The 12,111-nt window shown below is 36.8% G+C and overlaps 1 protein-coding gene across 5 annotated transcripts in view; it reads right to left on the bottom strand.

The window, feature by feature from the left end:
• Positions 1-12,111, bottom strand: part of MAN2A2 (mannosidase alpha class 2A member 2) — a 2,415,216-nt gene that overhangs the window by 40,723 nt on the left and 2,362,382 nt on the right. For all 5 annotated transcript variants that reach the window (XM_044078268.1, XM_044078266.1, XM_044078269.1 and 2 more), the window contains one exon: positions 11,578-11,772. In XM_044078268.1, coding sequence (XP_043934203.1) covers positions 11,578-11,772 — 195 coding nt within the window. The remainder of the gene's footprint in view (positions 1-11,577; positions 11,773-12,111) is intronic.

The following is a 12,111-nucleotide window of genomic DNA, read 5'->3' as shown; positions in this document are numbered from 1 at the left end:
TTTGGTAAGTTCCTTGATCAAATCTCTTTGTAGTCTCATAAATTGTTTCAAGTACTTCAGTGACCTTAGGGCAAAGATTGCTAAAGCATAAACATGCTTCCCAAATTTGTCCAACACTGCAGACTCTCTATTAGGGGGATGGACAGAAGTCTGCCCTGCTAGTTCCTTTATTATAGCTGCGGATACAACAATGGCATCAACAGGTACTCCCTTGTTCCAGTGTGCATGGTATTTTGGGGGTGAGGAAAATTTTACACAGTCTTTTTGATATTGGCTCAACAGTGTCTGTTTTTTCCACTCCCACCAAGACACAAAGTCAATGAGCTCATCGGCCAGGGTGAGGGGGTCACCAAAGAAATAGGTGCACCAGACCCGAAAGCCTCCAGGAACACTGATTCCTCCTGGGAGGGGATATCAGAAGACCAACCACCTTTTTGTTTCAAGAGCTCCAGAATGTCTTCAAAGGAGACATCATCAGGTGGTGATATGGGGGAACCTGCCACCTCATCAAAATTAGTGTCCACTATGAGACATTCCTGGGGGGAGTCTAAGTGCCTCTTCTAGTACATCCTCTTCTGAAGGACTTCCTCAATGAGGTGTTCTGGGGAAGTGTCAGAAGATATAACAACACCCTGCTGGACTAACTGGAGACTCGTTCTGGTTGGCTGTCCCAGTGGAAGAGATGGTCAAGGCTCAGAACACAGAACGAGGCAGGGCTGTCTGATCCGATGGGAGCAGGGATAGACATAGTCATAGAGAAAACTCTTTCCACAACCTCTAAAACAAAATGCCTAGGAGAAACAGAAATCAATGGCACCTCTGAAAATGTCATCGTCGGCTCCTACAACCCCATCAAAGCTCCACCCAAGGAGGAAGTCAGACCCGAGCTATCCCGCACCGAGGCTCAAAGGAGAAAAGATGGTTTTAAAAGCTACAGAGTCAATCCCAAGCCCCAAAATCCAGCACCGATGCTTTGGCTCCAACAGTCTTCTAGCTCCGGAACACTCTGTGCTGGTCAGCTCAGGGGAATTATCAGACTTAAAGAGCAAACAGTCTTTGGATCTGAAGTAGGCACGCCCAGGGATCTCAGATCTGATGGCTCCAAAACAGAAGGATGGATTGGAGAAGGAGATATCAGAGGGGTAGTGGACAGATATCAGCTCCCAGGCCTGTAAGGAGTCAGAACCATGAGAACCTGTAAGGGGTCAGAACCAGGAAAACTCCCATCTGTATCTGCACTCTGAGGAGATTCCTCATCATCCTGTCCATGTCTGCTTCTGAAAGGCTTCTGGAGGTTTGAGGAGAAGACATAGTGGAAGGAAGCCTAGAATGTCTTCAAGGCAGCTCCTCTAGGAAGGAAAAGGGGAGCCTGGATGGAATTGGATCTGACAGAAGTGGTGGGGTATAGAGGCAAGGAGACCTTGGTTTTTGAGATGTCTGATCTGAGACTGAGGAATCTTTTTTTGAATCTTAGCAGGAGGCTCCACTGAAGGAGTTGAAGCTGACGTTGAGGCTCTATCTGGAGACCTTTTCCAGGGCTCCTTGTCCTTAGTTAGAGCATCAAATTTAGATTTATCTGACTTTTCAGAGTGGGTGTGAGCACAAACACTGAAGAGGAGGACGTAGAGGGCAAGAGATCCTGCAGAACTAATTTGTACCTGTGGTCTGTCAAGGCCCTAGAATTAAACCCAGAGCAAATGGCACAGTCCATATCAAAATGTGCCAGACCCACACAATACACACATTCCCCGTGGGCATCAGAATTTGTGATCTTATGCTCACAGGAAACATACTTTTTAAACCCAGAGGGTTTGTCCCACATCTTAAAACTGCTACCAACAACAGGAGGAAGAACAAAGGCAATATATAAAAATTAACTCACAAACACCAGCAACAAGGAAAAGTCCAAAGACCACTTAAAAAATCCTGGAGAGCTAGAAGTTTGCATCGGATACCTAATGGTGGCAAACGAGATCTGAGTTACTTTAGGTTGATGGGATATTATTGGGATAGGGAGGAGCTTGAGAGTCCCAAGATCCAATGATCAGGTAAAAGCAAAAATGTAAAAGACACACCAACTACTTAAACCACAAGAAAGAACACTGCTGTGACCCGTAGTCAGCAACTGCAAGTAGCACCAACTCAAATAATGACGACCTAGGTTTCGTCTTTAATGAAACGGACTTCTTCAGAACAAACAAGTCCACACACCCTGAAAATAATAAATAAATATTCTTCCACTAATTACATTCAATTAACATACCCATCCTCCAATATAATATGCAAATAAGCTTGCCTTCAACCTTAAAATGTAATATATACATCAAATGCACTCATACCAACATTACTATAGTAAAATCCATATTCCTAATAAACCTTCTTAATACATATGTAAAAACATATAATAAGACATATAACACACTGTACATTACTTCACAATGTATAAAACTTCCATACTCTAATACAAAAATAGAAAAGCAAATAAATGAAAACCACGACAATATATGTGGGTACAAAATGCATTCCATGCTAATTCCATTTTTATACATACCCCCATTAACCCATGATGTGTTTTAATTTTAAAATGGGAGCTAAACTTATATTATCATTGATGCCTGGAAACACTGTGGCATCCAACCTTAGCTGACACTTCATTTCACATATATCAAGGTGCACGTCTAAAATAGCACCTTTTTAATATGCTGTATTACACAAAATTTAAATTGATGACCAGAATTTTGTTCTATGTGCTTGACTAAAGCATTAGTGCTTCTCATATGCTTAATATCCAAAATGTGCTCACTAATTCTTTCTTTGAAGGCTCTACAAGTCTTTCCTACATAGAAAGCTGAGCATTGTGCACATTTTGCTAAGTAGACCACATTTTTGGTGAAACAATCAAAATGCCCATATATACCAATGGGCACATCCATTACTTCTATCTTAAAACCAGTAACCAAAATGTACGGACATACATTACATCTACCACATTTAAAATTGCCCTTGACTCTGTTTCAATCACTCATATCACCAAAACTACCCCCACCCCTTTCAAATAACTGCTTAAATGACCTTCCTTTTCTATATACATTTTTTGGGACCTTGTTCAATTTACTCCATACATGATTGTCCAATCTTAATAACCTCCAATTATTTTGAATAATTTCAACATGTTTAGTATCATAGGAGTATGTTGTGATAAAATATATTTCAGATTCCGGCATTTCAGTGGTATTTTTTATCGTATCACTTCCCCTTTTGTTAATTAAATTTCCAGTATAATGATTGTTGTTTATTAAACAATTCCCATTACCATTCATTGTTAATAATGCCATATAATTTCCTTCATTTCTTTTGCGTACTACCTCATCACCAATAGAATCACACAACCAAATAGGATAACCTCGTTTGACAAACATGCTCTTTATAAATTCCAACTCATCAATGAAATCCTGGTCCTCACTCATCATTCTAGCTGCCCTAACCATCTGACCTTTAACAATGGCCTTTTTCTGATGGCTAGGATGCCAGCTTTGATAATTCAAATATGAATTTGAAAAGATGGGTTTTCTATAAATACCAGAAGTCAATTTCTGACTTTGTCTACCTTTAATTGAACATCCAAATATGATAACTCGTCCCCACTAAATTCAAAAGTAAACTTCAAAAAGTCTACTGTATCATTTATGTATTCAGTAAACATATTCATAATTTCCACACTGCCTTCCCAAATCACAAAAATATCATCCAAAAAGCGAGTGTAATGCCGAATATGTTGCATGTATTGACTGTCAAAAACAAACTGCTGCTCCCAGAAGGACATTACATAGTTGGCATATATGGGGGCACAAGCAGCACCCATTGCCACACCAGTAATTTGCTTAAAATAATGGCCTTCGAAAAATATATAATTATTGTCTAATACAACTTCCATTAAGGTGACAAAAACATTGATGTGATCCTGTTCACACATCCCAGTTTTTACTAACTGAGCTTTTAACCACTGTAATCTAATGTCACTTGGAATCACAGAAATTAGATTACAAACATCAATAGCCAAGAGAATAGTTTGTTCACTTATCTTAACTGTTCTAAGCTTCTCCAAAAAATGCCACAAATCCTTAGTGATGTATTCAAACTTCCTTATCCCTTTTTGTAGATGGAAATCCAAGAATTTGCTGATAAAACAAGTTTTACTTCACTTTCCATCAACAATAGGCCTAAATTTTACATTGCTTAGTCCTTTATGTAATTTAAGGATTCCAAAAATGCTGCTCACCATTGGAAAATCATTTTTTAGATAATAATACTCAACCTCATCAATTTGCCCTTGCATTAATAAATCTTCTATCATTAAATCAATTTTTGAATATGCTATATGTACCTGATTTAAACTACTCTCCTCATAAGTGTTATCCCCTAACATACTTAACATATAGTTAGTATAATCATTCCTGTCCATGATTACCGTACCACTACCTTTATCAGGCTTCATGAACCTAAGAGTTTTGTCATCAATTAATTCCTTCAATAAGGTTTGCTCGTCTTTATTTAAATTGTTAACCTTGTTAAATGCTCTATTTTCAATAGTATTCCTACTTCTCCTCATGTTTTCCCTAATATCTAATTCGCATATTTTCTCATAGAACGCCACGGTTCCATTTAAAGGGGGATTAAATTTACTTGGCTTTCTCAAGGCAAACCTTCCTTGTTCAACACTATTTTCAAAAAACAACCGAAGGTTCATTTTCCTAGTTAGCATTTTTAAATCAATCAAAACTTAATTTAAATTTCCTTTCATCACTGGAATGAACGAAGATCCTTTTGATAATAATTGTGCATGCTCTTTACTTATTTCTTTGGTGGAATAATTATAAACTCGATAATCCCCATAAACATTGGGGATTATATGTGGACAATTCATTAATACAGCATTATCAGCCTCCTTCATAGCATCAATGACCTCTAATATTTGGCTTAGCTCCCCATCATAACTAAAATTAAAATCTGACATTGTTACATCACTTGTGACACTAGTAATATCAGTGTAACCTAAGTAACCAGAACTCATGGAATAACATACTCCATTTTGCCCCCCATCCACCTGTTGACCTAATACATCCAAGTTCATATTTTCAACATTATTCTCGCTGTTAATAATATTCTGTTGTGGATGAATGGTCATTTCCAACAGCGGGTCTAATTGATCATCATCTCTAAACCCAGTCGACAGCATATTATCTTCTGTCTTTAATGTGGCATGAAATACTTCACTAATTTTATCATTACACTCAGTAACAATTTCTGTTAGGTGTTTTTCATGAAGACTTGAACCAATAAGGTCAACTGCATCCAACTTAATATTATATGCCTGGTTGAAAGATATGTCAGCTTCACCTAATCTTATATCCAGCGACTGCAGTTCCAAACCTGGAGCATTTGTATTTCTAATTTTACCACTTGCTCCATTAACCTGTAAGATGTATAGGCACATCTACTTCATTGCCACTGTCATCACAATCATAAGAACCTGAACTTGTGAGTAACCACCCTTCTGGTGAATTAACACCTTCACTGTTACCTACTTCAAATATTTGTTGATCAAATACACTCATGCTTGCATTACCTGTGTTCGCCTAACTGTTAGTAAACTTTGGAGATGAATAAACACTTAAATCAGGCAGCGACTCAAAAGAATTAACAGCACTAACGTCACTTAGTGACATAACATTCCCTGCCACTAATGTGGCGCCAAATACCCCACATACATTGTCATTATCTATTGTTCCATTAAATACTGAGTCACAAACATTGGTACTGGGCCCGTGCAGTCTACAAACTCCAAATTTGCAAAATGTTGCTGCTCACAAAACAAATCAACTTGGCTGGATAATATGCCAATTGGCTGCTGTTCGAACCAAAGTTTGTTTTTAGAAGTCCCACTTGCTTCACTAACCTGCAAGCCAACAAAAGTTGGCTCAGTTGTTTCACAAATTGAACCAAACACACCGGCTATCTCCATCCACCTTGATGTGCGTGTTGTTGCTGATGGGGATAATTCCATTTCTTCGGCTTTGCTCCCTGTCAATGGTAGTCGTGATTGTCATCCTTCTGCTGACCGCCCTGCCTTCAATTTCGCAACCTCTCCAAGTGCCTCGGCCCTCCATCTAAAGGGAGTTCCGCCAATTCAGCAGCTCTATTGTACTCATCCGGCCGTCTCATCATTTCCTGTCCTGCCTCCACCTCTCCATTGGTCGATACCCTTCGGTAACCACGGTTACCTCTTGAAAGAGGATAAACTCTTATTTTTATACTCGTCGGTGTCTCTACTGATTTTATGCTGTTTTCTTTGATGAATGACAAAACAGTTAGAGTCTATACTGGACAACATGTTATTATAGTTGGTCTGATAATAGTCAAGGTTCAGATCAGCCAATATAATCTCATTTTCTTCTTCAAGGTCTACTAAATAACGTGCTATAAGTTGGTCATTATACTTGATCATTATTTTCATTAACTCACAACCAGTCCAATCGTACAGTTGATGAACTTCATCAATCATTTCAGTCATCCCTTCTATACCATTGGGATATCTCGCAAGCCCCGTGGGACCAACCCCAAGTCAATGTTTTTATGCAAATAGCCATTTTCTATTTGTAATTTCTTCATGTTAAATAATTTTTTCTCAAACTCTTTCATACGTTCCACCAATGATTTATTGACTCTTTTAGTGTAATTATTAGAACTATTGTTCTGTTGAAAACTGAAGTTATTAATTTTCCATTGCATTTTGTCAAAATTTGACTTATGATCTGCAGCACCAGCAACATTTTTAGCCCCACTTTGGGTCTGCTCACCAGTATTCACTTTGTGGGATCCCATTCCTGGGCTAGCTGCAACTTTTGGTGTAGGCTGAGTCAAAGGAACACATAAACTTCCCAAACTTCCACGTGGACTTTCACTGGTACACTGCTGTTGGTCTATTAACTGCTTGATTTGCTGGGTATGCTCTGACAGTTGTTGGTTGATACGCTCAAGCAGTCCCATGATGTTAGGGCCAGCCTCCAGGCTCTCCATATCGACAACAAAAATGTAAATGACACACCAACTACTTAAACCACAAGAAAGAACACTGCTGTGACCCGTAGTCAGGAACTGCAAGTAGCACCAACTCAAATAATGACGACAGTTTGTTACTGAGTGTAATGATAAAATTAGTGAAGTATTTCATGCCACATTAAAGACAGAAGATAATAAGCTGTCGACTGGGTTTAGAGATGATGATCAATTAGACCCGCTGTTGGAAATGACCATTCATCCACAACAGAATATTATTTAACAGCGAGAATAATGTTGAACATATGAACTTGGATGTATTACACTGATATTACTAGTGTCACAAGTGATGTAACAATGACAGATTTTAATTTTAATTTTAGTTATGATGGGGAGCTAAGCCAAATATTAGAAGTCATTGATGCTATGAAGGAGGCTGATAATGCTGTATTAATGAATAGTCCACATATAATCCCCAATGTTTATGGGGATTATCGAGTTTATATGTATTCCACCAAAGAAATAAGTAAAGAGCATGTGCAATTATTATCAAAAGGATCTTCATTCATTCCAGTGATGAAAGGAAATTTAAATTAAGTTTTGATTGATTTAAAAATGCTAACTAGGAGAATGAACCTTAGGTTGTTTTTTGAAAATACTGTTGAACAAGGAAGGTTTGCCTTGAGAAAGCCAAGTAAATTTAATCCCCCTTTAAATGGAACCGTGGCATTCTATGAGAAAATATGCAAATTCGATTTTAGGGAATACATGAGGAGAAGTAGGAATACTATTGAAAATAGAGCATTTAACAAGGTTAACAATTTAAATAAAGACGAGCAAACCTTATTGAAGGAATTAATTGATGACAAAACTCTTAGGTTCATGAAGCCTGATAAAGGTAGTGGTACGGTAATCATGGACAGGAATGATTATACTAACTATATGTTAAGTATGTTACGGGATAACACTTATGAGGAGAGTAGTTTAAATCAGGTACATATAGCATATTCAAAAATTGATTTAATGATACAAGATTTATTAATGCAAGGGCAAATTGATGAGGTTGAATATTATTATCTAAAAAATGATTTTCCAATGGTGAGCAGCATTTTTGGAATCCTTAAATTACATAAAGGACTAAGTAATGTAAAATTTAGGCCTATTGTTGATGGAAAGAGAAGTAAAACTTGTTTTATCAGCAAATTCTTGGATTTCCATCTACAAAAAGGGATAAGGAAGTTTGAATACATCACTAAGGATTTGTGACATTTTTTGGAGAAGCTTGCAACAGTTATGATAAGTGAACAAACTATTCTCTTGGCTATTGATGTTTGTAATCTATTTTCTGTGATTCCAAGTGACATTGGATTACAGTGGTTAAAAGCTCAGTTAGTAAAAACTGGGATGTATGAACAGGATCGCATCAATGTTTTTGTCACCTTAATGGAAGTTGTATTAGACAATATATATTTTTTGAAGGCCATTATTTTAAGCAAATTACTGGTGTGGCAATGGGTGCTGCTTGTGCCCCCATATATGCCAACTATGTAATGTTCTTCTGGGAGCAGCAGTTTGTTTTTGAAGTCAATACATGCAACATATTCAGCATTACACTCGCTTTTTGGATGATATTTTTTTGATTTGAGAAGGCAGTTTGGAAATTATGAATATGTTTATTGAATACATAAATGATACATTAGACTTTTTGAAGTTTACTTCTGAATTTAGCGGGGACGAGTTATCATATTTGGATGTTCAATTAAAGGTAGACAAAGTCAGAAATTGTCTGACTTCTGGTATTTATAGAAAACCCACCTTTTCAAATTCATATTTGAATTATCAAAGCTGGCATCCTAGCCATCAGAAAAAGGCCATTGTTAAACGTCAGATGGTTAGGGCAGCCAGAATGTTGAGAGAGGACCAGGATTTCATTGATGAGTTGGAATTTATAAAGAGCATGTTTGTCAAACGAGGTTATCCTATTGGGTTGTGTGATTCTATTGGTGATGAGGTAGTACGCAAAAAAATGAAGGAAATTATATGGCATTAATAACAATGAATGGTAATGGGAATTGTTTAATAAACAACAATCATTATACTGGAAATTTAATTAACAAAAGGGGAAGTGATACGATAAAAAATACCACTGAAATGCCGGAATCTATACTAAACATATTGTTGAAATTATTCAAAATAACTGGAGGTTATTAAGATTGGACAATCATGTATGGAGTAAACTGAACAAGGTCACAAAAATGTATATAGAAAGGGAAGGTCATTTAAGCAGTTATTTGAAAGGGGTGGAGGTGGTTTTGGTGATATGAGTGATTCGAACAGAGTCAAGGGCAATTTTAAATGTGGTAGATGTAATGTATGTCAGTACATTTTGGTTACTGGTTCTAAGATAGAAGTAATGGATGTGCCCATTGGTATATATGGGCATTTTGATTGTTTCACCAAAAATGTGGTCTACTTACCAAAATGTGCACAATGCTCAGCTTTCTATGTAGGAAAGACTTGTAGAGCCTTCAAAGAAAGAATTAGTGAACACATTTTGGATATTAAGCATATGAGAAGCACTAATGCTTTAGTCAGGCGCATAGAATAAAATTCTGGTCATCAATTTAAATTTTGCGTAATACAGCACATTAAAAAAGACTTTCAAAGTGCTGTTTTAGACGTGCACCTTGATATATGTGAAATGAAGTGTCAGCTAAGTTTGGATGCCACAGTGTTTCCAGGCATCAATGATAATATAAGTTTAGCTCCCATTTTAAAATTAAAACACATCATGGGTTAATGGGGGTATGTATAAAAATGGAATTAACATGGAATGCATTTTGTACACACATATATTGTCATGGTTTTCATTTATTTGCTTTTCTATTTTTGTATTAGAGTATGGAAGTTTTATACACTGTGAAGTAATGTACAGTGTGTTATACGTCTTATTATATGTTTTTACATATGTATTAAGAAGGTTTATTAGGAATATGGATTTTACTATAGTAATGTTGGTATGAGTGCATTTGATGTATATATTACATTTTAAGGTTGAAGGCAAGCATATTTGCATATTATATTGGAGGATGGGTATGTTAATTGAATGTAATTAGTGGAAGAGTATTTATTTATTATTTTCAGGGTGTGTGGACTTGTTTGTTCTGAAGATGTCTGTTTCATTAAAGACGAAATCTAGGTAAACTGTCATTATTTGAGTTGGTTCCTGACTATGGGTCACAGCTGTGATCAGGTAAAAGCGGCCAACTTGGATCCAAGTCTTAGATCCGCACCCATTAGCTGAGGAATGAATGAACATGACATCAGATTTATTCATTTTACTTATATCTGGCTACGACTACTATTGGGTATTTGACAATATTGCCCGTCAGTCGAAGGCTGTATTAACACTTATGCCTTTCTTATTTAATACTATAACAAATGGTTTTTGTACTACAATAACATGAAATATCGCTCTTACTTCTTGGTGTTGACTACCATGCAACAATGCTTATCATATGATCAAAATCACCTTGTTTTATGCTGCTCCCCATTATAAAGTGCATTAAATATTTGAAAGCAGAAACTAATCAAAACATTCCTGTAGCATATATTTGGCTGTCTCACTACGAAGTACTACAGAAAAGCATTTTTTTTAAGTTACAGAATTAATATGTCCTTCAGGTGTTAATGGGTCAGTGCAGCACCGAATGAATACAATAGCTAAAGCTTAAGTCAATCATGCACAGAGAACCTTACCCAACACTGTACAACAGTGGTCCTATCTCATTACCCCACCCTTCACTAATACAATATGCCAACATTTTGTACCGACAAATGCTTTGTATGCAAATATGCAGCTGTTAACAGTGGCAGATGTCATCAAGGAAGAACTTAGGTCAAACTGGGAAATCAGACTCATAGGAGCTGCTTCAGAAACTTGACCTCTGAGCAACATCTTGTCTCTGGGTATTCTAGATGCTGCATTTGTGTACTAAGGCAGCTTTAAAAGTTCTAGTGACCCTGCTACCTGTGCTCACAGCAAAATGAAGTAAAAATTGCAATTGTCGGGGTCACATTTTCAATCTCGACTACAATGCCCAAAGATTTAAACTACTTTAAGAGCAACAAAATCCAGGCCAACTAATTTTACATAATACACAGCAATAGTGCTGTGATCCCAAATAATAAAAAGAAATATATTTGTAGCACAAATATGGTGTCATGAAGAATATTTAGGTTGGCAGAAAAAGCCAACTTTTTTTCTAGGAAAGTTATAATTTTTATCATTGTTAAAATATTAATTAGAAGTATAGCATTTTCCCTTGAAAATAAATTTTGCTCCAGCACATTATTTAGACCTCTCAACCTTTGAGGAACAGCCACTAAATCAATTCTGAATACAGTTATAGTATATGCTTAAACCATAAGCATCGACAGATACAACTGTAGATATATCCAATGTTAACAAATACATCACTGGCTAATGTAAATCACTTATCCCATCTTAAATATACTCACTTCAGATTGCAATGTTCGCATGTTAACAATATGGAAATCGCATGGCAATGCAGCTGTAAAAGGACTAAACGACCTCAGAAGTGGGATGCCCCGTCGTCCAGACATGACAGGCATAGCCATAATGGGGTGGTTCAGGTGCATAGAGGTCATGTGGCTTAGCAGAGAAGGAAAACTGACTGGACGACTATCCTGTACCTTGAAAAAAAATGAAAAGGATACAGTTAAATTCTTCATGTTGTGCAGATATTAGTTTTGGACTACTGCATAGTTGAGAAGCACATTAGACAGCTTTACTACTCTTTGTTGCACTGATAGATGCAAACAGTAAAGCAAAACTGTATGATAGCAGCAGAAATTCTGAACAGTTCTAAATCTGTGCTCTGACATACTGACAGTCTGCAATTTCAGTGCATTATAATACCAAGTTTATAGCCAAGCTAAAAAAAAGGTTATGTTCCTGTTATTAATACTTACACTGATTTCACAAGCATTACTTACCTCAGTAGTAATTCTGCACATTCATTTTTGATCTAT

The sequence above is a fragment of the Protopterus annectens genome, chromosome 7.part0, assembly GCF_019279795.1.
Source record: "Protopterus annectens isolate FY-2018-M chromosome 7.part0, PAN1.0, whole genome shotgun sequence".
Lineage (NCBI taxonomy): Eukaryota > Metazoa > Chordata > Ceratodontiformes > Protopteridae > Protopterus > Protopterus annectens.
Note: the sequence above shows the minus strand (reverse complement) of the source record. Positions and strands in the feature narration are given on the sequence as shown.